Below are 25519 nucleotides of genomic sequence, written 5' to 3' on the forward strand. Positions count from 1 at the left end.
TCGACTAACCCAAATGTTTTAAGAGATTAAAGTATAATATTTTTTAGTTAAGGAATTAAAGCGGAAAATTAAATTAAATTAAGGGACATAGTGACTAATTATGCTTAATTGTTTCTAACCTAAAGGAGAAGTATTTAGATAAAAAGTTGATTAAATTCTTATACAAATAAGAATTTATGCATTAGTTATTTTTCTTTTGTATAAGATATTACTATCATCAAAATCAAATGGATAATATGGTTAAATTATTTTTAATTGTTTTCATAAATTAGTTTGTAGGTTTATTAAAATAAATTTAAAATACATGTCATAAACTACTTTCTGAAAATTTCTTAACTCTAACATAATTACATAAGCTTCGGACCGTTTGTAAGACTCATAACAAAAGACTCAAGAGATATATTAAGAAAAAAGTGCATGGAGTATGTTGTCTCTTTTTGTAGACTCATAACAAAAGACTTAAGAGTTACATTAAGAGAAAAACATGGAGTATGTGGTCTCTATTTCTACAAAGAGCAGACGATTTTTCTCTCTAGACACGTCAATCATCGTCTGATTGGATCAAACAATCATTTGCACAATGCACCTCCTGTCACGCGTACGATTTTAACTGTCCGGATTTTATACAAAAGAAAGTATATCATTCAGATATCTAAATTCATTATCACTCTCATGTTAACCTGGCATGTAAGTCCATCTCCACCGCAACGAAAGTACAAATCCACTCCAACAAATCTTTTTCTAGTTGTGAACAAAACAAAATTAAATTATGTTAACAATACCTATAATTAATTTATATATGAATTAAATTAATTGAATTTTGTATTTGCATGTGATTAATTTGATTTTTGTTTTATCTTTTAAGTTTTTCAAGAGAAAGAATCCTAGTGATTTGGACTTTAGGTTTAATAAGGAAAGTTCCAATTAAAAAAAAAATCATACTTTTAGATTTGAAAGTCTATCCCCAATCAAAATGGGATTGTTCCATATATCTTATGAGATGCTCACACATTTCAGCAAAAATTCAAAAATAATGATCAAATTTGAGTTTTACATGAAAGATGAGGGCATTGGTCTTACGGATGAGATCAGACACGTCATAACATGACAGAAATAGAAAATATTTTACAAACACCCTCTTTCCTATAAGACTCAAATTATGAAGGAGTTCTACTCCAATCTGAGCGGTATATCCCAAAAAAAGTTGGAAGTGTCGGTGAGAGGAAGATTAATCCAATACTCAGATAAGACAAACAACACGGTGTTTGGAGTAAAAAATGTTAAAGACTCCTATCAATCACTTTTTGAAAAATGATATGGATTTATACGTAGTCATAAAATCTCTGTCTCTTCCAGGAACTACTGGGCTTGATAGAAACAAATATGTAGTCATATAATCTAAATTCATTATCACTTTCATTCAGAATTTGGTTTATAAGTTTGAGTGAAAATGGTGAAAACTCAAGCGTATGAGAAGAATCCGTTAAAAGATGATAACTTTGTGGTTGAACAATGGATATGAGATGTGGGTGTGAAAGAAAGATTGTTTTTTTTAGATATGATTCATGTTTAAAACAATTGAGAAGATTTGGTTTGAGAGTGTGAGATGCATTAATGGAAAGTGGAAAAAATTGAGACAGTGTGAAGGGAAAAAGCCACATAAAAAATAATAAATTAAGTAATAAAACTAATAAAAAAAAAACAGGCCAGAAAATAAAATTGCATCAATAGGTGATTTTAACACCAGTAACCCCTACATTTTACCCATCACCTAATCATGAAACTTAAGCAATCATGGAGCTTTCACTATTCACCGTTCCCTCTAAACACCCATACAATCAAGGCTCAATGGTTATTGTCTAAATCATTTGAAATCTAAAGGAAAATGAATCATACAATTTAGAGAGATGTTTTTCTTCTCAATTATTTCTACATTTTAGCACTTATGCAAAGTGCAGATGTTCCAAGTTATACCTGGAGGCCAAACTCAAAAGGGCAACCCAAATCAGGAACCACACACACCTTAAAATTTAGGATCAAACTTCGTGCTGCACCTGGCCCCAATAAACGCATGAGATGATTGCTGAACTAACAACTTTTCCGCCAAAAGTATTTGATTGAGCTGCCATGAGCACCCAGAATCCATGTACACTTTTATTCTATTAGCCTCACCCTCACTGAACAACTTCTCACTTAAATGTTGGTGTCCTTTGGAGATATCCAACCACCAATTGCTTCGACGTCCCCTCCGCTGTCTCCTTTCATCTCTTCATCTAGAAATTACCTGGTCATCAGCATTTCCTCAACAGTTCACATACCAAACCTTGTTAGATTATTGTGCTTAGCATTAATATATTTAAATGAGCATGCATGTTCAATACTATTTGTGATTTGAAGGTCAACAATTACAAGACCTGGATTGAGCAATGACAGTTTAAAAAGAAGGGAAAAAAATAGGAGTTAGTGAAACCTAACCCAGCTAAACTCATTTCCAACCCTTCCTAAAAAAGTAATGGCATTTTCACTGAAATTGAGAACTATTGCATGTTTATATACTGAACCCAGCATTCCATGTAATTAGCACAAAAGAAAAACACTTTCTTCAAACGTTTATTTACATTCTGAAAATTTACTTTCCTACCTACCCTTCTTCCACCATCTAGTTCCGTCGTCCAGTCCTGTCATGGAATGGATTTGGGGAACAGTATCAGAAACACTGGTCAAGCGCATAAACACACTAGCTCTTTTATACATTCTGCCATCTTCAATCTGTTGAGCGACCTCTTCCATTTTCTGATATCCATATCGATAGTGATACTTTGCGATGTCCTTTCCATTGATATCATTCTGATTCTCTGAAGTAATACCCTTTGACAAAAAATTTAACCTTGAAAACACACTGGTTCTATTTTTGGTTTTATCGGAATACATACCCTTTGAGGGAAGGGTGTCAGTTTCATCTTTGGACTGTAAGTTACTTACACCAGTGGGTGAAGAGTCACATAACCTGTTAGATTCTTTATCACTCATCAGAAATCGTGGTACAGGGATATAAGAAACTTCGTTTCCCTCAAGCATATCTAACCCTATCTGTTTCTCTTCTGAAGACTCGCTGAAATCATCAAGCTCTCCATCTTCAAGGTCAGAATTGTCTGTTGAACACAAGGGTATAAAATCTTCAGTCTCTTCCTCAAGAATAGGGAGGTTTCCTTTCTTATTTTGAAATGAAGGAAGCTCGTGTGATTCATAGCTAGCAGCAGAGTGAGCCCCAGATCCTACTGAATGATTAAAGCCAGGGTTTTCAGGATCATAAGCATCATCATGGAATTGGATGCTTTTACAGTTTCCACAAGACCTGGGAGACAAAGAAAGATTTTCCACCTCTTGCTCATCAGTTACTGATGCTCCGTCGTTAGACACGAGCTTCCTTTTCTGAGTGTTGGTAAACCTCCCTTTCATTAGTTCGTTTTCTATAATCTGAAAATCCCACTTTCTTTTTCTCTTTCTCTTCTGATGAAGAGAGTGTGGAACTTCATGTTTTCTTGAATTGAAAAGCCACATAAGACCTTCTATCTACCAGTAAAACAAGGAAGGTGACAATGATTTATTGAATAGATAAAGTAAAACAGTGCAATAATTCCCGAACAAAAGTTTAAAAAAAGAATACCTGGTCTTTACACAAACCAAAATTGAATTTGTAGGTGCTGAAGTAATTATCCCGAATTACATCACAAAATTCATCTTCAAAAAGAGGGTCACAATGTAAGATTGTGGTGAATTTAACCTGGTTAAAACCATAAACATATATGAACTCATAAAAATAAGAATATTCTAAAAATAAATACTTATCAAAATAACATGAGAAGCAAAATATACCCACACGTAAAAATAAAAAACCAATGTGCCAAATCTGTGGGAATTTTGAGTTGGAAAAAGGCAAGAATAACAAGAAAATAAAGATTACAACCTGTGAAGGGTACTGCTTTCCTGATGAAGCATATGCATGAGGAACAATGTTCATGCCACCATCTGTTATCGCTTTAAAAACCCCATAAAGTTTCCTTTCTTCAAATTCGAAAAGGAACAAAATCATTCCTGCCTTGACGTTTTTAACAAAACCGGAAAAAGTATCCGGTAGCCCAAACAAACTTCTCTCAAAACATTCTTTCAAGGTACTTCTATTTGACATGAAGATGGCACCATCCTCAGGAAAAAATCCAGACACCTTTTTTTTGCAGAAAACTCTAGAGTCCATTTTCATTCTAACAAAAAAAAAGTGTAGATTAGAATTGCCATAAAAATCCTTCAGCTTACTAAGTAATAGATACTACTATAAAATTAAAACCCAAGTACACCCGCTTTAGCCACTACTGCAAACTCCACTCACCATATCAAAACTATTTTGAATTGATAGAATTGGAAATTACTCTTTCCATTTTCCCGTTACAACTGACTTTGATTTCTGAATTAAGTTGGTTACAAAGATAGCAACTCTTTGCTTTTATACTTGGAAAACAGTTGACCTGCTATAGCAGGTTTTGGTACACTCAAGCTGACAGATGTCAGTCTTGAGACTGGCCACAACAGGCTGCGTTTTGGACCTCCAGAGATTTGTGTCAAAATAGATGGTAGCACCAAATGTGTTTCTCCTATCATCAGGATCAGAAGCTTAGTCTGCATCACAGAAAGCTTGAATAGAAGGAGGGCAGTATGTTGGAAGAGGAGAGAGATGGAGGCCATGGCCAATGGTTGCCCTTGAGGTACCTCAGAATTCTCTTGACTGCAACCCCGTGTGACTCAAGGGGGTGAGCCATAAACTGGCAAACTTTGTTCACAGAGAATGCTATGTCAGGCCTGGTTACAGTAGCATAATGGAGAGCACCCACAACAGACCTGTACATGTAGGGATCTGATAGGGCAGCAAAACCTGTCTTGGTCAGTTTACAAGTGGACTGCATTGGTGTATGAACAGGGCTAGCCTCAAGCATGTTAGTCTATGTATTTAGATTGTGTCAGAAGTAAAGTATTTAGTTCTGCAGGTTTCACTTCAATACCTAGAAAATAGATTAGGTTACCAAGATGTTTACGAGAGAAGGCTACATTAAGCTCGGTGATGATGGTCTGTAGAAGAGATGGAGAGCTGCCTATGAGAATGACATCATCTACATATGCAAGAAGATATATGGTGTGGCCATTTGAGAAATAAGTAAAAAGAGATGGATCACATTTGCTAGCTTGAAATTTGAGTTGAAGTAGAGCAGCTTAGAGCCTCTCAAACCATTGTCTAAGAGCCTATTTGAGGCCATAGACAGCCTTGTTGAGCTTGCACACCAAGGATGGATTAGAGCTTTCAAACCCTTTAGGTTGTTCCATGTACACTTCCGCATCAACAAGACCATTAAAAAATGCATTGTTGACATCAAGCTGTTGAATTGACCACTTGTAAGTGATGGCAATGGTTAAAATAATTTTGATTGTAATAGGTTTGACCACAGGGGAAAAGGTTTCATTGAAGTCAAAGCCATGCCTTTGATGAAACCCCTTGGCTACAAGTATGTCCTTGTACCTATTTACTGATCCGTCAGAGTTCTCCTTAACCATAAAGACCCATTTAAAACCAATGGTCTGTCTTTGAGAGGGTAAGGGAACAAGAGTCCATGTGTTGTTGTAGATTAGGGCATCATACTCTGCTTGCATGGCTGCCTTCCATTGCAAGTCAGCAAGAGCCTGTTTGACTGTCTTAGGTTCAGAGTGAGTAAGTAAGAGTCTAGGCTCAAGTTTGGGTTGTGAAAAGCCAAATTTAGCCCTGGTTTGCATGGTGTGAGAGTTGATAGGTCTGCGAGGGATAGGAACAACTTTGGGTGTAATAGATAATAGACTGGATGTTGAGGACGTGGTAGGATTGTCACTCGATAGAGTGAAGGAAGTATTACTAGACTGAGCAGAATTTGAGAGTTGAGTAGGATTTGACTCACTAGGTTGTATTGATGGAACAAGATGATCATAGGAGGATTCTGACTCATGAGAAGACTCAGTTGAAGAGGCTAACACTAAAGGATACTGGACCATAGAATTGGAGACAGTCTTGCCAGTGTCAGATGAGACGGTTTGAGAGTTGGATGGCTCAAGTCTGGAGGCAGGAGATTGAACATCTGAGTGGGTTAGAAGAGGTGACATGAAAGGATTTATATATAGAGCTGGAAGAGAGACAAATATAGGTGAAGAGGGAAAAGGAGTAGGGTTGGAAAATAGGTCTTGGTAGGGGAACCTTGACTCATTAAATGGAACATCTTTAGCAATGTATAATCTGACATTTGATGCGAGACATCTATATCCCTTGTGAGGGGTGGAATAACCAAGGAAGAGACACTTTTGTGACCTAAAATCCAGTTTATAAGAGTTATAGAGTCTTAGGAGTGGAAAGCAAGCACAATCAAAAACTCTCAGAAACTTGTAGTCAAGCTTAATTTTGAACAGAACAGTGTAAGGAACTTGGAAGTTAATGGAGGATGAGGTCAATCTATTGATAAGATAGACTGCTGTAGATAAGGCATAATCCCAATAGGTGAGAGGTAAAGTGGCTTGGTTTAAGAGTGTGAGGCCCATTTAAACTATGTGTCTATGTGTCCTCTCAATAACACAATTTTGTTGACGAGTGTGAGACCCATTTAAACTATGTGTCTATGTGTCCTCTCAATAACACAATTTTGTTGATGAGTGTGAGGACAAATAACCCTATGGACATACCTGAGTCAGTTAAAAACTTGGTAAAGGGCCTAAACTTTCCTCCCCAATCAGACTGAAGAGCCTTGACGGGGACACCAAGTTGGAGTTCCACCATTGTGAGGTGATAACTTCAGCTTTAGTTTTGAGAAAATGTATTCATGTAAACTTAGATAAGGCATCTACAAAGGACATATAGTATTTGAATCCTAAGGTGGAGGTATTAGGACAAAGTACCCACAAGTCACTATATATGAGTTTCAAAGGGTGAGAGTATATGGTTTGAGATGCAGTAGAATGTAATCTATGGGCTTTACCCATACAAGAAGCTGAACAAAAGAAATTGATATCTTTATTATTAAAGGAAATGTTGCAATCATGTAATACAAGTTTTAGGGCATGAGGGTTGGGATGAACTAACCTGAGATGCCACACATTAGATGCACTAGAGCTAAGAAAAACAGAATTAACACTAGAAACAGGTTTATTCAGACAAACTGAAGAGGATAGCATGTGAGGCTTGTCATCATTACTAGAAATAGCTATGGATGGAAACTCATAGAGACCCATCACTCCCATCAAATTCTTCAAGCAAGGTGGCATTAGAGACCTGAGATTTGACAAGACACTTATTAGCTGAGAACAAAAAGTATATATTATTGTCACATGAAAACTAATTGACACTTCTGAGATTCTTGGTTATGGAAGGGATTAGCTAGAGATTATGCAATGTGAGAGGTGTGCGAGGGTGAACGGGTGAGGGAAAAGTGTTAGAACAAGTGGAATGAATATGCAAAACTTACCCATTACCTATGTAGATCTGATCATGGCCTTCAAAAGGAGTAATTTGCTGGAGATTTTTGGCATCATTTGTAACATGGAAAGAAGCTCCATAATCTAGAAACTAGGAGCTGGATGAGGATGTAGAAGGCGTGGCATTTGCAACAAAGGCACTTGGAGGATTAGTGAAGGAAGGAGCTTGCCTTAAAGGTTGAGAAGGTTTGGTCCACACATTTGGAGGAAAAGCGCCATAGCTATTGTTAGAATAAGGTTATGGGTAAGGAGTGTAAGAGTTGCCATTTGATGCAGGTGATTGATAATTTTGATTGATCCTGTACCAACAACTGAGTGCAGTGTGGCCAAACTTGGCATTGTGAGGAACTTCAAGAATGTCCTCCTCTACCTCAGTGATAACAACTTCCACATGTGCCTCTACTAACGCAAAATCAATGGATTTCCCGCTCTTAGTTGTGTGAAGGAGGTTGAGATGGTGAAGAATCAGTGTTGATTGGGCTAACTTCCTCAGAGTTGGCAGAATTTGGTGCAACATGCGTGAGGACGAGAGAAACCAAGTCTGGAGTTGATTGCTTCTTGAACTTTGCAAGGCGAAGTTCATGTGCCAACAATAGTATCTCAACTTCATCCAAATCCATCAAACCAAAGTTACTCTCAATCATATATACAACATGAGCAAATTAGGAGGTAGTCCTTAGTATGACATCTATATGGTGAGAAGCAGGAGCTGGATCTCCAATTGAAGCTAAGGAATCAACAATTGCACGAACTTTAAGCATAAATTCCTGAACAGATTAAGTATCAAGAGTTATGGCACGAAGTTCAACTCAAAGTTGTCTTGCTCTTGCACGAGTTTGTCGCTTGACGTAATTGAACAGGCGATCCCAGAGTTGATGCACATGGGAGCAACCGAGCACATGTGATATAATCTCATTTGAAAGTGTTAAGTGAAGCCATGAGAGAAGCGTCTGATCCTTCTGAAGCCAACGCGAATATTCTGAATTCACAGTTCCACTACTACGTGCATCATCATCCAAGAAATGAGGAGGATTCCGAGTGCAAACAACTAAATCAATGTTATGAGCATTAATGTAAGGTTTCGACCGGTTGGCGCCATAGATGAAAGTTCTTTTCATCAAGTTTCTGCACAATCTTGAGCAAAAATTGAAGGCGATGAGAATCATCAGCAGAGTTCGAGATCACCGGCGGCAGAGCAGTGGAGATCTGAGCAGAAGAAGGAGACGATTGTGGTGGAGGCAGTATCGCAACCATGGATCTGACCTAGGTTGAACCTAGCAATCTGATACCATGATAGGTGTTGGAAAATAACTTATTTCCCTTTTTGATTGTTTCCGTTTATTTTCATTTATTTTCTTTTATTATCCATTAAGGAGAGAATTAAGTGTATTGATTGTATTTTCACTATATAAATCAGCCACTGGCGGAAGAATAAAACATAAGAGCATTTCACCTATTATCTTCAATATGGTATCAAGAGCACTGGGTTGGGGTTTAGTGTAAAAAAAAATTATTCTACCCGTTTCACATACCCGTTTAGCCTCTTATGACAAATAACAATAACAGGTGGTCTTCCCCAGCACAGGCCTTCACCAGATCCAACTATGGTGAACAACCACAACCTGAGTCGGGCGTCGGCCGCAAAAACGGCGGTGGCCGCGGAGATGGCATACAAGATGAAACATCGGTGGTCACAAATATTGGCAGTAATGGCGGCAATGATCAAGAGGGCTCCTCATACTCCCTCAAGGTCAATATTCATAAAATGAATGGGAATAACTATAATGAATGGGCTCAAACCGTTCGTTTGGTATTGGGTAGCAAAGGGAAACTTGATTTCTTAACAGGAGCAGTAGCCTGAACCGGTAACAGGAGACCCTCGTTACAAACAATGGAAGTCTGAAAACTCCTTGATTATTGCATGGCTGGTAAGCTCTATAAAAACTGGAATGGGTAAGCCTTACATGTTTTTACCTTCTGCAAAGGATGTGTGGGAAGCTGTTAAGGAAACATACTCTGATATTCAAAACTTCTTTAAAATCAAAGTTATGACATGCAAAAACAAGGTGACGGGAGTGTAACTGCTTATTACAATAAGTTGTTGACTTTGTGGCAAGAGTTGGATCTTTGTTATGATGACAATTGGAGGTGTACAAAAGACATCATTTTGTTTCTCAATAGGCAAGAAAATGATCGTGTATTCATTTTTCTCGTTGGGCTCAATAAAGACCCTGATGAGGTAAGAGATAGAGTTTTAGAAAAAATATCACTGCCAACTCTCGTGAAACTTTTGCAAAAATAAGAAGGGAGGAGGCACGACAAGGAATTACGATGGGCAAGACGCCACGAAGCTCTGAATCTAAAGGCTCAACTTTGGCTACTAGGAACCTTGACAAGGGAAAAAGGTCAGACAAAGTTTCTTGGTGTGATCACTGCAAGCGCAAATGACATACGCGTGAAACTTGTTGGAAGCTCAAAGGCAAACCTCCTAACTGGAAGAAGAAAGGTGGTTGTTCATTTCAGGCTAGTAATTCTGATCAAGGACAGCAATCTCCACCGACTCAGCTTCCACTCACTACGAAACAACTAGATAGATTGTACAAACTCCTCGAGTCTCCAATCCTTTCTTGCTCTATAGCAACAAAAGGTAATTCTTAGTGTCAGTCTCAGTCAAATTTGGATAGTAGATTCAGGTGCCTTTGATCACATGGCATGTGAATCTACTTTGTTCTCTTCATATAGTCCATGTGCAGGTAATCAAAAAATATAAATCGTAGATGGCTCTTTTTCAGCTATTGCAGGTAAAGATTCAGTTGTGTTGTCTACAATGTTAATTCTTAAAAATGTCCTTCATGTTCCAAACTTATCGTGTAATTTAATGTCTGTCAGTAAATTAGCTCAAGATATAAATTGTCAAACTAATTTTTTCGATCTCATTGTGTCTTTCACTATTTGAACTCGAAGAAGATGATTGGAAGTGCTAAGGAGAGTGGAGGACTCTACTACTTTGACATTCAATCTGCATCACAACTACCTTCAAAAACAATAAGTTCTTGCTTTGAGTCTTTTTCTGTTTTGAATAATAAAGATGACAACATTATGGTATGACATTTAAGATTAGGTCATCCTAGTTTTCGTTACTTAAAACACTTGTTTCCAAAGTTATTTCAGAATAAGAACTTTTCTTCGTTTAAATGTGAAGCATGTGCGTTTGCAAAGCATCATCGTTTGCAAAGCATCATTTACTGGAGGTTGCTAGAGCTCTGCTTTTTTCGAATATAGTACCAAATTACTTGTGGAGAGGGAGATAAAGGAAGACTCGTTTCAAATTGAGGACATGAGTTTTTTTAAATAATTTATCTTTGCCTATACCACAATTCTGAGACCTTTACATCTGCACCAACAGAAAATGGTCATGATTCTTTATCTGATCCTACTCCTATTATGAGTAAGGAACCTTGTGAATCCGAGCCTACATTTTATCTTGTAGAAAATAATGAAAATCCTGAAAACGATGATAATGATGATCTAATTGAAATGCCACAAAATAATGAGTCACTTAAAGAAAACAAATTTGAATTAGGAAATATTACTTGGAAAGGGAAGGTATTTGTTAAAAAACACCATAAAGGAATGGATGAATTCACATCTCAACACTGCCAGGAATCTGAACCGGAGAATGATCAACCTTGTATCCTGGTATAGATGATTTTGTTGTCATTAGAAAACCTGTAAGATCTTGCACTAAACACCCCATGTCCAATTTTATATCATATTCAAATTTGTCTTCATTTATGTCTACCTTCACCTCAAAATTGTCTAGTGTAGAAATTCCAAAAGGTATACAGGTTGCTCTAAAAATTCCAAAGTGGAGGAAAGTTGTACTTGAGGAGATGAAAGCTCTTGAAAAGAACAAAATTTGGAGTGTTACGTCACTACTAGATGGCAAGAAGATAATTGGATGCAAATGGGTGTTTACTGTGAAGTATAATTCCTATGGGTTAATTGAAAGGTACAACACTCGTTTGGTGGCTAAAGACTTTACTTAGACCTATGGTATAGACTACTCAGAGACATTTGCTCCTGTTGCAAAATTAAACACTGTAAAAATTCTTTTATCTCTTGTTGCTAACCCAGATTGACCCTTACATCAGTTAGATGTTAAGAATGCATTTCTCAATGGTGATCTAGAAGAAGAAATATATATCGACATTCCTCCTGGATTTGAAAATAAATTTGGATCAAATATATGCAAACTAAATAAGTCTTTGTATGGATTAAAGCAGTCCCCCAGAGCTTGGTTTGAAAAATTCCCTCGGTCCATGAAGAAACAAGGATACATCTAAGGACAGGTAGACCACACCTTGTTCACAAAGTTCTCCCATGATGGAAAAGTTGTTGTCCTGATTGTCTATGTTGATGATAATGTCCTTATCGAAGACGATACAGTGGAAATTGCAAGGGGAAAAGAGAAATTGACAATAGGCTTTAAAATCAAGGACTTGGGATTCATGAGATATTTTTTTTCTAGGTATGGAGGTTGCTCGGTCAAAGAATGATATTGTGATTTCACAGCAGAAATACATTCTAGACTTATTAAAAGAAACAGGAATGAGTGGATGTCATCTTGCAGATATCTCTATGGATCCTAATGCTAAACTTTGGGGAGAATGTAATGTTCCTGTTGATACTGGAAGATATCAGAGATTGATTGAGAAGCTAATTTATTTGTCACACATCCGACTTGATATTGCTTTCTCAGTTAGTGCAATGAGTCAGTTTATTCATTCTCCTTTCGAGGAAAATCTTGAGGCAGTCTATAGAATACCATGATATTTGAAGGGAAATTCTGGAAAAGGATTATTTTTTAAGACTAGTGAAAGAAATGTACCTATCATCACCAATGCTAATTGAGCAAGTTCAGTCACAGATAGAAGATCAACCTCTGGATACTGTACATATGTTTGGGGTAATCTTGTGACATGGAGGAGTAAGAAACAAGGAGTTACAGCAAGAAGTAGTGTAGAAATCGAGTTTAGAGCTATGTCTCAAGGTATTTATGAAAGATTATGGATCCTTAGAATCCTAGAAGAATTTAAGATTAAAATTGAGTTTCCATTGAAATTGTACTCTGACAGTAAAGTTGTTATTAGCATAGCCCATAATCCAATGCAACATGACAAAATCAAACATATTGAGATTGATCGAGACTTTATAAAGGATAAATTAGATGTTGAAATCATATGTCTACCTTTCGTGACTTCAAGTCGACAAACTGCAGATATCCTGACCAAAAGTTTGACAAAACCTACCTTTGAGCATTTGATAGACAAGTTGAGCATGATAGATATCTATGCACCAACTTGAATAGGTGTTGGAAAATAATTTATTTCTCTGTTTGATTGTTTCCGTTTATTTTCATTTATTTTCTTTTATTCTCTATTAAGGAGAGAATTAAGTGTATTGATGGTATTCTCATTATATAAATCAGTCTTTGGCCGAGGAATTAAGTGTATTGATTGTATTCTCACTGTATAAATCAATCTTTGGCTGAGGAATAAAACATTACAGCACTTTACCTATTATCTTCAATAATAAAATTGGAAATCACTCTTTATATTTTTCAGTTACAACTAATTTATGAAGGTTTGCTTTTATGCTTTTATACTTGGAAGCAAACAGTTGACCTGCTATTGCAGGTTTTGGTACACTCAAGCTTACAGATGTCACATTTTGCTATTTTAACTAACCTACACTTTCCTCTGATATGAACACATTCCCTCAGCCACAGAAACCCACCTTGTCCATAATAATGACTAAGCTAAACAAAAGTTGCTATATAAAAAGATAATACATTCTCCAGATTCTATAGATCACAACAACGAAGAAAAGTTCTTTATGACAATAAAATGAAGAGTAAATTATGTAGGGAAACAGTTCTTGAAAATGTGCAAATAGAAAAACCGAATACTCTTGATTCAACTATAATTCACCAAAATTAACCACTCCAAAATTCCATTTGATTCAAATTTCAGTCTATGTAACATTCAATACAATTCCATCTCATTGAGAATTACATGTCACAAATCAACCTAATCATCATCACAAGCACTCAGAGGTACAATCAGATTTTGAAATTACACAAACACAAATCTAAAGCTGTCAATTAGTTTAGTGTAATCACTCATTACAGGAAAGTGGAAAACAAGGTTCACATGATATCAAAGTCCCACCCATGTCTTGATGCAGGAAGAAAAACAACATATCATTTCTATATCAAATTCAACAAACAAGGTGTCCAGAAAAAAGCCAAACAGAACAACCCAAGAAGAAAACTCTATCCCGAAAATGTGACTTTTCTTTGATAAACTTTGATTTTCCTGTTTTGACGAACTGTGTCATTATCTTGGTTTTGATCTGTCCTCTTTTTGGAGGAACTGTAACGGTAGATTCAACATTTTTATTTGTTCTTCCGTTGCAGTATTCTTGGTAAGATGAATTGTTTTTAAACTTTTTTGATGAATTGTTTAAGCTCTTCATGGTTTTCTTGGTGGACTTAAAAGCTCTTCTATCATGATTTTGATTTCCTTATTTAATACTGATGTCAATGATAGAATAGAATATTTGATTATTATTAGTCATAAATAATTTCCTATAATTAGGATTGTATCATAATTACATACGTTACACATTGTTGTATATATACCCTATTCAGATTAATGAAAAGGCAACGCATTCCATTATCTTACATGGTATCAGAAAAACAAAACAGAAGCGTTCCTCATTCTCCTTCGTGAAGCAGCCGCCGCCGCCTTCCTCATTCTCCTTCGTGAAGCAGCCGCCGCCGCCGCCGCCACCGGACCTTCGTCCTCTACATACCGCCGCTGCCGCCGCCACAGGACCTTCGTCCTCTACATACCGCCGCCGCCGAACACATCCTCTTTTCTGTTCGCGCCGCCGCCGTCGCACCACCGTGCACGAAAACCACCGCCGAATCCGCGGATTGTTCTGGTTCTTCGCCTCTGTTCGCAATTCAGATCTCCTTTCTTTTGGGTTTCACATCTCTGTTCCGACGATAGCACACCACAACGCCGTGATTTCTCTCCTCTGCGCGTCCGTGTTGTCCACTGTTGTTGTATTCTACTCGTGAATTGTTACTGTGAAACAAGAAGCAGTCATGTCTGATTCCGAAAACAGCAATAGCGACCACAATACTCAGAAAACTCCCACTGTAGCCAATGTTTCCGAGCAGTCCGTCGCTGCCACCGGTGTTTCAAAACATGATTTTCATCCCGCTCTTGCTGTCTCCAACATTAGGAACCACATTCCTATTATTCTTGAGATGGAAAAAGATCAGTATGGAACATGGGCCGAGCTTTTCCGAATTCATGCTCGCTCACATCGAGTCTTGCATCACATTGTTCCATCTACGGAAAAAGCACCTCCAGCCCCTACCGATGCCGAGCATGAACAATGGACCACTCTTGATGCCACCGTTCTCCAGTGGATTTATTCCACCATTTCTACTGATTTGCTGACCACTATCCTGGAATCCAACTCGACTGCAGTAGAAGCTTGGAATCGCTTAGAAGATATCTTTCAGGACAATCAAAATGCTCGAGCTGTCACTCTTGAGCAAGAGTTTTCTAACACTCGTATGGAGGATTTTCCAAATGTCTCTGCTTACTGTCAGCGTCTTAAGATGCTTTCTGATCAATTGAGAAATGTCGGCTCCCCTGTCAACAATCATCGTCTTGTCCTTCAGCTGATATCGGGTCTCCCAGAAGCTTACCGTAGTGTTGCCACCTTGATTCGCCAGAGTAATCCTCTCCCTGCATTCTATCAGGCTCGTTCAATGCTCACTTTGGAAGAAGCCGGTATGGCTAAGATGGCAAACACAGGCTCTCATGCTGCCATGCACACCACTCAGTCAAAACCTATTGAAGACACCTCTCAGCGTGGCAACCGCCGCCCCAACAACCGTTCTCGTTCTCGTGGCAACCAGAGCCGCGGAGGGGGACGCAATAACCGCAGTGGTCCTCAGCCTGGAGCTCCCAACACTCCTCCATCATGGTCCTCTCCTCCTTGGCAGCAGCAACAACAGTACCCAGCTTGGCAACCATGGGGTTGGACTCCACCACCATGGGCTATGCCACCGTGTCCATATCCCACCTCTCAGTGGGCACGCCCTGCCGGTCCTCCTAAGCAACCAGGCATTCTAGGACAACGTCCTCAGGTGTATGCAGCCTCTACCTCCTCTCAGATACCGACAGACATTGAGACCGCAATGCACACAATGTCACTCCACACTCCTGACAATCAGTGGTACATGGATACGGGCGCAACATCTCACACAGCTGCATCACAAGGTAATCTCTCGTCTTATTTTCCTATAAGTAATTCAAATCAGAAAGTTATTGTTGGCAGTGGCCATGAAATTCCAATTCACGGCACCGGACACACACAAATAACCACATCTCACCAACCACTTCACCTTAAACATGTCCTGCATGCCCCGAAAATTATTAAAAATTTAATTTCTGTGAGACGACTCACCACTGACAACAATGTTTCTGTTTCCTTTGACCCTTTTGGTTTTACTGTCTCTGACTTTCAGACGGGGATCTCCCTTCTCAGATGTGACAGTCGTGGAGATCTTTATCCAGTTACCACTTCTCCTAGTTTTGCCGGTCTCACTTCCAGTCTCTGGCATAGTCGTCTTGGTCATCCTGGCGTGTCTGTTTTAAATTCCCTTCGCAAAAATAAGTTCATATGTTGTGAACCTTTTAATTCCTATGTTGTTTGTGACTCTTGTGTTTTAGGCAAACAGGTTAAATTGCCATTTTTTGATTCTCAAACTACGACCTTGATGCCTTTTGATATTTTATATAGTGATTTATGGACGTCTCCAATTTTAAGCTCTGCTGGTCATAAATATTATGTATTATACTTAGATGATTTTACAAACTTCTTGTGGACTTTTCCTATTAGCAGAAAATCCCATGTGTTTGAAACGTTCAAGTCACTTACTCAACTCATTCAAACTCAATTTTCAAAAAAAGTCAAAACATTTCAATGTGACAATGGCGGTGAATATAATAATGAGCCTTTTCAAAAGTATTGCACAGATCATGGTCTAATTTTTCGTTTCTCTTGTCCACACACATCCTCACAAAATGGGAAAGCGGAACGTAAAATAAGAACCATTAATAATATGATACGCACTATGCTAGCTCATTCTTATGTCCCCCCCTCATTTTGGCATCATGCTCTCCTCATGGCAACTTATTTGTTAAATATTATTCCCTGTAAAACACGTCATAATCAGTCACCAACACAACTTCTGTATCGTCGTGATCCCACATACACACACCTTCGAGTCTTTGGTTGTCTATGTTATCCATTATTCCCGTCGTCTACCATCAATAAGTTACAACCCCGCTCTACTCCGTGTGTCTTCTTGGGTTATCCACCGAATCATAGAGGTTACAAGTGTTTTGATTTGTCTAATAGAAAATTAATAATTTCAAGGCATGTTATCTTTGATGAAACTCAATTTCCCTTCACCAAGATACACTCCCCTTCACCTCACTCTTATCAATTCCTAGATGATGACCTTCACCCCTACCTTATACATCAGTGGCAAAATCAAATTTCACCACCTATTGCACATAACCAATCAACACCCACAAGCAAAATTGACCAGCCACTCCCCTCAATAAACCAACGATCATCATCTCCTACCTCTCAGACCAACCCACCGACTCCAATAAACTCTCCCACATCACCACAAATTCAACAACATCCACCTCCACTTACACGAACCATCACCACACGTAGCATGAAAGGCATTGTTAAACCCCGCAAAATATTTAACTTATCAATCTCTCACTCCGACCACACCATCTCTCCCATACCTAAAAATCCTAAACTAGCCTTATCAGACCCGAATTGGAAATCTGCAATGCAATCTGAATTTGATGCTCTTATTAGAAATAAGACGTGGGATTTAGTTCCCCGTCCTTGTGATGCTAATCTTATTCGATGTATGTGGATTTTTAGACATAAGAAGAATTCTGATGGCTCCTTTGAGCGTTATAAGGCTCGTCTTGTAGGTGATGGCAGGTCACAGATTGCAGGTGTGGATTGTGATGAGACTTTCAGCCCCGTGGTGAAACCAGCTACCATTCGAACAGTGCTCAGCATTGCTCTATCCAAATCATGGCCCATTCATCAACTGGATGTCCAGAATGCATTTTTACATGGTGATCTTCATGAGACTGTTTACATGCATCAGCCATTGGGTTTTCGCGACCTCCGTCATCCGGATTATGTATGTCGGTTGAAGAAGTCATTGTATGGTCTTAAGCAAGCGCCCAGGGCATGGTACCAACGCTTTGCTGACTACGTCGCCACTATTGGTTTTCGTCATAGCACATCAGATCACTCTCTCTTCATATATCGACAAGGTTCAGACATCGCCTACATTTTGTTGTATGTAGACGACATCATCCTCATTACCTCCACTCAGGTCCTCTGCAAATCAATTATGTCACTCTTAGCATCTGAGTTTGCAATGAAGGATCTGGGTCCTCTGAGTTACTTTTTGGGTATTGCAGTATCTCGTTATCCTGGAGGTATGTTTCTCAGTCAAAGCACTTATGCTTCAGATATCATTGCACGTGCTGGCATGGCGTCTTGTAAACCGTCAGCCACTCCTGTTGACACCAAACAGAAACTCAGCACCTCCTCCGGCACTCCTTATGAGGATCCCTCCATGTATCGGAGTCTTGCAGGGGCCCTACAATATCTCACCTTCACTCGACCTGACATATCATATGCTGTTCAGCAAGTTTGTCTTCATATGCACGCCCCTCGCACGGAACACATGCTTGCTCTTAAGCGCATTTTGCGCTATGTTCAGGGCACCTTACATTTTGGATTACATTTATCACCATCTCCTATTACAAAACTGATCTCCTACACTGACGCTGATTGGGGTGGATGTCCTGACACCAGACGGTCTACATCTGGTTACTGTGTTTTTCTAGGGGACAACCTTATTTCTTGGTCTTCAAAAAGACAACCTACTCTCTCCCGTTCTAGTGCTGAAGCCGAATATAGGGGAGTTGTCAATGTTGTCTCAGAATCGTGTTGGATTCGCAATCTTCTCCTAGAACTCCATTTTCCTATTCCTCAGGCCACTTTGGTGTATTGTGACAATGTTAGTGCCATCTATCTATCTGGTAATCCTGTGCAGCATCAGCGCACTAAGCATATTGAGATGGACATTCATTTTGTTCGGGAAAAGGTCGCGCGTGGTCAGGCTCGCGTCCTTCATGTCCCATCCAGACATCAGATTGCAGACATCTTCACCAAAGGACTTCCTCGCATTCTCTTTGATGATTTTCGGACCAGTCTAAGCGTCCGTGAACCTCCCGCTTCGACTGTGGGGGTGTGATAGAATAGAATATTTGATTATTATTAGTCATAAATAATTTCCTATAATTAGGATTGTATCATAATTACATACGTTACACATTGTTGTATATATACCCTATTCAGATTAATGAAAAGGCAACGCATTCCATTATCTTACCGTCAATATTTTGCAAATTTTGACTGATAACATGCTTTTCTAAATAGTTGCCATTAACAGTTATATATAGCTCAAAATTAAGGCATGAAGAGCAATTTAGTTTAGAGATATGTCAATTAACCATACGTAATTGATGTAATTAACACAACATCTCTAACTTAGTTTAAAGATATGCCAATTTGATTTAAAACATCACTTTTTTTATTGTAAGAGCAATTTGGGATTTAAATCTAGTTCTGATTTGAAAAACAATCAGAAGATCCACAAGAAGCAACATGCATTTGAACTCCATATGCATACACGCTAAACTTATGAAAGGTTCAAACAATCTCAAAGTTTAATTATCTTCATCAAAATGATATCCACTTTCATTCGTGTGTGAGATATGTAGCTTCCTCTCCCTCCTGTTGCAACGTCGGCTTAAATAACGAAAAGTTGGTATTGATTGAGTGTAAGTTAAGGTAACTCAACATGTTAATGTTGGATTAGGATATATATATATATATATATATATATATATATAAGTTTGTGAAATTGGTAGGATCTTACGATCCGTGTTACAATATTCCAATTCACGATCTTGTGAGCCCTCTCCGATCCCGCATAGGATCTCAATTCTGACTACCTTGCGAGAGAGAAACATATGTATGTGAAAAACCAAGTAAATTGACATTGTCGACATCTTTAACACAATAGAATAATAGAAAAAGAGGGGCCTTAATTAAGTAACACAAACAGACACATGTGAGGTTGGTTGAAAAAAGGGCCTTAATTAATTAACACGGGGAGTTTATTAGGACCTACACACAAACAGTTAAAATAAAAGCTTGCATTCAAACTCTATGCTGTAGCATTACTTGTTGCACTTTGCTCCACTGTCACAACCCTTATTTTGTTTCTTTCAATACTAACATTTCAGTGTGCACTCACTTTAATCCATTACCATTTACCATATATTTAATTGATACTACAAGAATAACATTTCACAATTTCATCAAACAGAACACATGCATACATTTGGTAACAAACATAAAAAACCCTCAAATTGAGATAACAATATCAGATCAAAACATGCAAAATGGGCTGAAAGGAGCAGCTGTATTGAACAATGGTACATACCTTCTTGAAGAGTACTCTCTCTAAAGCAACAACAAATGTCCTACTCCGAAGGTGGTGAAGTTGGAGTATGGAATTAAAACAGTAGCTGTTAATTCAACAACATACAGTTGTTAAATGAATAAAGATGGTAGAGAGAGAAAGACTAACGCTAATTACGTACGAGCAAAGAGAAGATAATATATAATTCATACCAAAATAATATGAATACTATGTTCCTATAAATAAAAGAGAAAGACTAATTTATGCTACTGTCTCAATCTCAAATGATTTTAGAATCCTCACATGAATTAGAGAAGCATTTCTAATGAGTGATGTGAGTTATCAGTATAATATTGGTGGTTTAGCTTTTATAGAAGCTTCAAGAAAAGTTCTCATAATAAGCCACCATTTGATCCATTACTATACAGTTTAAGTGTGAGCAATTATTTTCAGCCAAGCCGAAGACAATTTGAACAGAATAACCTGTTTGATTTTAACTATTTATTCTCTTCAATGCCTTGTCTAAATAATTCAGAGTTTTCAGACAACAATAACTTAGTTTCCAAGTTTAGTACTGTTTTCGCGAATGAAACCTCAAGAAATAGTTAAACCATGAATGAAAAATGCATAACAAAGTTAACTCATTTTCTCTCTGATAAAGATCAACAATTAACATTTTTCGTTAGAGTTATAAGAGAATCAAATACAATCACTATATCTATATTATATTCTGTGCAACTGTTTTTGTCTATGGAGCATTTTAAACAAAAGGGTCATCATTGATTTCGAAGACGAAAAACGCATAACTCATCAACAGCTGAAGAGGAGCTCCAGCTGCTTTTCCAACGATTTGAGTTTTTCAAACACACTAAAACAAGCTTTTACATACAAAATAGCAGACAAGATCAAATTTAAGTTTGCGGTTAAAATGTATCCTCATAAAAAATTGCAGAAGCTAACAATGTCTAGAGCAGAAGACTGAGACGGAAGTCGCCTTAGGATGTAAATTGCTAAGACTCTCAGTTATAACAAATGAAGCACGGATACTCTAAAATCTATATCGTATCGTATCCTACGTACCGATACACCGCCAATTAGTATCTATATTGTATCATTCTAATACAGCGGCGAAACGTTGCGATACACTGACGACAGGTCTCTGATCGGATAGGGCTAGTTAATTTCATGACTATTCCTATTTCAGGAGTTATAAATGCACTTTCTACGTAATTTATAACTCTTCCATACCACATTAAATTTTACACTGAGATGCAATGTAACTAAATCGGTGAATTCACGAATCATCAACCTCGGAAGTAAGTTCAAACCCTAATTAAACGTAAATTTAGTTCATACTAGTATATTAGACAGCACAAATATCAAAACAACATGTTAAAATTAAAAGTTAAAATGCTGATTCTCATGAGATTTCGTTATCAATTATTCAACATTACAATTACAAACATTTTTTAACCTACAAATTAAGATTAGATTCAACAAATTTGAAGTAGAAATGGAAGACAAAAATAATCAGAAACCTTTTAATCGATTGTTGGATCTCTAATCCTCTTCATGTGAGAGAAAAACGAGAAAAAAAAATGCGCAAAAGCGCGCGATGAGAGAAAGGAAGAATGAGAGAAATTGAAAAATCAGTACTCACTCAGAAGTTGGTAATGCGAAATGGCGCCACTTGCTCATTCACCGCTTTTTCGTATATATATATATATCTTTTCCGGAACGACGGTTCCTTTTGGTTTGAAAAATAAAACGACAACTCTAATAAGGGAATTTAATGAACTAAGACGATTACCGTGCATGAATTTAATGAACTAAACGACAACTCAGGAGTATATGATTTTATTATTAATTATTCATTTTTTAATAAATAGTTTGATATATTTTTTAAATAGATATTTATTTAATTTTAATGGTTTCATCTACTAATGAAAAAAAGTAGTTTTGAATCTTCAGCTTCTACGTCTGAATTTTGGTGATTTTTTAAGAGATATAAATGTAATATAATTGTTTTTTTAAATGTTATATCAATAACATATTTTGATTAAATATTAAAATTGGTGTTTCGAATTGGAATTTGAATTATATGTGAATTCAGATGATGTACTACATATGAGCTATTATAGATCTTTGGTATAGTTGAACGTGGGGTGAATATGTAGAGTTATCATTTCAACGCTTAAGTCAGTGAATCAATTCAAAACAAAGTAGAGAGAAGTATGAAAAGTGAGTACCTTAAGACTCACGTATGTGAGTGAGTCCAAAAATAAATAGAGAGAAGTATGAAAAGTGTGAGTTCAAGTGGATCTTCTTTATTGGGCTTTTGAACGACCTATAACAGTTGCCTCAAAGACTTGTCATCATGTGTTGAATGGAAAGTCTTTTTCGATTTGTGTGGGTCGCATATTGTTGGGTTAATCAATAGTAAATGCGGAAAATTCTAGGAGTTTGTTACAAAGAAGGTGGTGTTGGAGAATTGTAATCCAAGGCGCAGCGGAATTTAAAAATTTCTCCATTTAGTGATCCTTACGAATGGGCATGATCAGTGATAGAATCGTTACCTCTTGTGGCGATTCAAACCTTTGGTGCAGATCTCTGATAATGATCAAAACCTTTGATACAGATCCACGGGGCGATCACGAACGTTGAACGATGACAACGTCTCTACTCAGTCCACACGAACGGATTCCTTCAATCGCAGTGCTAGCTGTTATGAATGAAGGCTTTGAGTGAGAGAAAAAGGGAAACAAAATTCCAAGTCTCTACTTGAATTTCTGTCTGAGTGGATTGGAGTGACAATGCTTCTACCCAAGGGGTTCTATTTATAGAACCACTTGTGTGGGCTTCAAGCTAAAAAGCCCACTTAAGTGTATTTTGGCCCATATCTTATAATATGCCCAAAATCACTTAAGTATTTGGTACCTTACCATATTTCGTCTCCCACTTAAGTGCACCGTACCTTATGGTGTTCCTTAGTTACTCTATCTCTCATCAATCCGTCCTTTGTGTGTGACCCTATAGGTTTTCGCGGCGTTGGCAATTATATTAAATCACGCATTTAACATAATAAACAGTGAGCGGTATCTAGCAACACATCACTGCTACCCAAGTCACGAAAATGTCATGTGATCTGACAAAACCTCCTGTGATAATAATTATGTGTATAATTACCTCTTTGCCCTTATGTCTATATTGAACACAAGGTATAGACCGTGTCACCCTTGTCCAGTTCAATATTGGGCCCATAGACATTTATCCTGTTACGCAGGATTGGCAAATTCCATCTAGGACACTCATGTCCCTCAGCATGCTTCGTGGAGTACCCATCAACTGTCTTTATGGTTATGCAGTTACGGACAACGTTGGATCAACAATAAAGCACTCGACTCTACATCTAGGATCCATAGTGGTTTCAGGTCGAATAGTGGTATACACTATTATCACCATGAGAATAACTTATGACACTTTGCATAACTTTCTATATAGTATTCTCATAGCGGGTCAATCTGGTATAAATATTACTCCTAATATTCATACCTATGTTTAAGACTTGATAACTCTATGTTTATCCATGATCCATGAGATGTGATCATCAGTCTACAAACATAATAGTCTTAATGTTTTAATGTTATCCCACTTCACATTAAAGCTCGACTACGGATATTTTAAGAACAGTGCCCTTATGTTTAATGTGTTCTCATGATTAAGTCATACTTAATACATTAAACGGACTATCTATTCTAGGGACTTTATTAATCAACCATAATAAAGAAAATGTCTTTAAATAATTCGATACAAGTACCAAAAGTATTGGCCTCTAGGGCTTACACCAACAGGTGGGAGATAGTAATGTCGGCCCTTTCATAATGTTGTTTCGAATGATTTAGTACATGTGGTTCCAACTTCGTCGACTAGAGCATGACACTTTATTAGGTTGCTCAAGTGCACTCAAGTGTCGTTGTATTTCCAAGGTAAGATTTGACTATAGTTTTTTATCTACCAATCGTTTTGTCATTTGAATCATCAATTGGTCTGGCTAGTTCCTGTATATAAAATTGGTTTAACGCTCAAATGAACTTTTCGTTTGTATTGCCCCCTGGATTTTGTTGTTATCTTGTGACCTTGCTTCTAGTACGAACTTTGGCAACCTTTAACCTTCTATGTGTCTCGTTGATTTAGGGTTTGTAGTTCTCGATGTGGACATATGTGCTTGGGGGTGTACATGGATTGGGTCAACCCGATCAAACCCATCCAAAAAATTCCCAAAAAACGAGTTGAATCGGATAATTTGGTGGATATGGGTCTAAAAACAAAATATAAGATCCATTAAAAAATTGAGTTTCGAGTAAAACCGGATCCAAACCCAAAAAAACCCACTTACACACTAATCATACATTTATGGTTACAATTTAAATAATTCTGACAAACGTTAACATAGTTATTACAATTTTAGTCTCTTGCACATTTACTATTTTAGTGAATCATGACTGTAACTAGTTTTGGATGTTTCACTATTTGGTTATTTGATGCTAATACGATTTTATGTCACCCAATTTTAGTTTGTTGCTAGTATTTTATGATAATTATTATTAGTTGATGTCGTCATTTATTATTTTATGATGTTAAAAATAGTTAAAATATGTTATATAATTTTTTTTAAGAAGATAAAAATGTTCAGTAATTTTTATGAAAAAATATGATGAATCATCATTTAGTCATTTAATATTAATAAAACATAAAAAAAAAATTGGGCAACCCACTACTAAATCCAACCCAACCCTAAAACTAGTGGGATTGCGCAAACCGACTCATTGGTTTAACATGTGATTATTTTACCTCATCCAAACTTGAGTGTCCTATATGGATTGGGCATTGAGTTTAGACAAACTCAGCCCAAAATAGTCTATGTATACCCCTATATGTACTTGCAAGTATAATTTCGCAAAAGATCTTTTGTGAAGTTTTGATGACGACAACATTAACAAATGTAATGTTAAAATCAGTTGTGATGTTTAAGTCGGTGACAATAGCTTTCAACTCTTTAATGATGCTGACCTAACTAGAAAAACATCTCAAATCCTAACCAAGAAAAGAAACTCAAGATTAAAATGTTTATATGATCGATGCATCTAGATAAGAATCTTGAAACCTTAGAGTAATGAAAGAGATGAAGTATGAAAGCTCGTCATGTTGTGTCTGTATAGAGTTTTGTAAATGTGAGGAAGTAACTTATAAGTTATAAGTTATAAGGTAACTCTCTCTCTCTCTCTC

General features: G+C 37.3%; 1 protein-coding gene across 7 annotated transcripts; it reads right to left on the bottom strand.

The window, feature by feature from the left end:
• Nucleotides 1-1667: 1667 nt before the first annotated feature.
• On the bottom strand, nucleotides 1668-22054 carry LOC127130565 (uncharacterized). Of its 7 annotated transcripts, none has more exons than XM_051059804.1 (6): nucleotides 21894-22054; nucleotides 20255-20339; nucleotides 3968-4262; nucleotides 3668-3784; nucleotides 2646-3573; nucleotides 1668-2273 (listed from the first exon to the last, which is right to left on the bottom strand). In XM_051059804.1, exons 3-6 carry the CDS (start codon nucleotides 4259-4261, stop codon nucleotides 2194-2196), a joined length of 1419 nt encoding a protein of 472 aa, XP_050915761.1. In that variant the 5' UTR covers nucleotide 4262; nucleotides 20255-20339; nucleotides 21894-22054; the 3' UTR covers nucleotides 1668-2193. The 7 variants fall into 7 exon arrangements, with proteins under 7 accessions (XP_050915761.1, XP_050915812.1, XP_050915530.1 ...); XM_051059855.1 differs by having other exon boundaries at nucleotides 21772-21935; XM_051059573.1 differs by having other exon boundaries at nucleotides 3668-4262.
• Nucleotides 22055-25519: the final 3465 nt, after the last annotated feature.

The sequence above is a fragment of the Lathyrus oleraceus genome, chromosome 1 (assembly GCF_024323335.1).
Source record: "Lathyrus oleraceus cultivar Zhongwan6 chromosome 1, CAAS_Psat_ZW6_1.0, whole genome shotgun sequence".
NCBI lineage: Eukaryota > Viridiplantae > Streptophyta > Magnoliopsida > Fabales > Fabaceae > Lathyrus > Lathyrus oleraceus.

What these genes read in the sequence shown, in the direction of transcription:
- LOC127130565 (XM_051059573.1), bottom strand. Translation starts at nt 4,261, where the DNA reads ATGAAAATGGACTCTAGAGTTTTCTGCAAAAAAAAGGTGTCTGGATTT. An exon ending in TTGGTTTGTGTAAAGACCAG is followed by an intron (nt 3,574 to 3,667) that starts GTATTCTTTTTT and finishes TTTTACTGGTAG; the next exon opens with ATAGAAGGTCTTATGTGGCT. An exon ending in AACTAGATGGTGGAAGAAGG is followed by an intron (nt 2,274 to 2,645) that starts GTAGGTAGGAAA and finishes GGTAATTTCTAG; the next exon opens with ATGAAGAGATGAAAGGAGAC.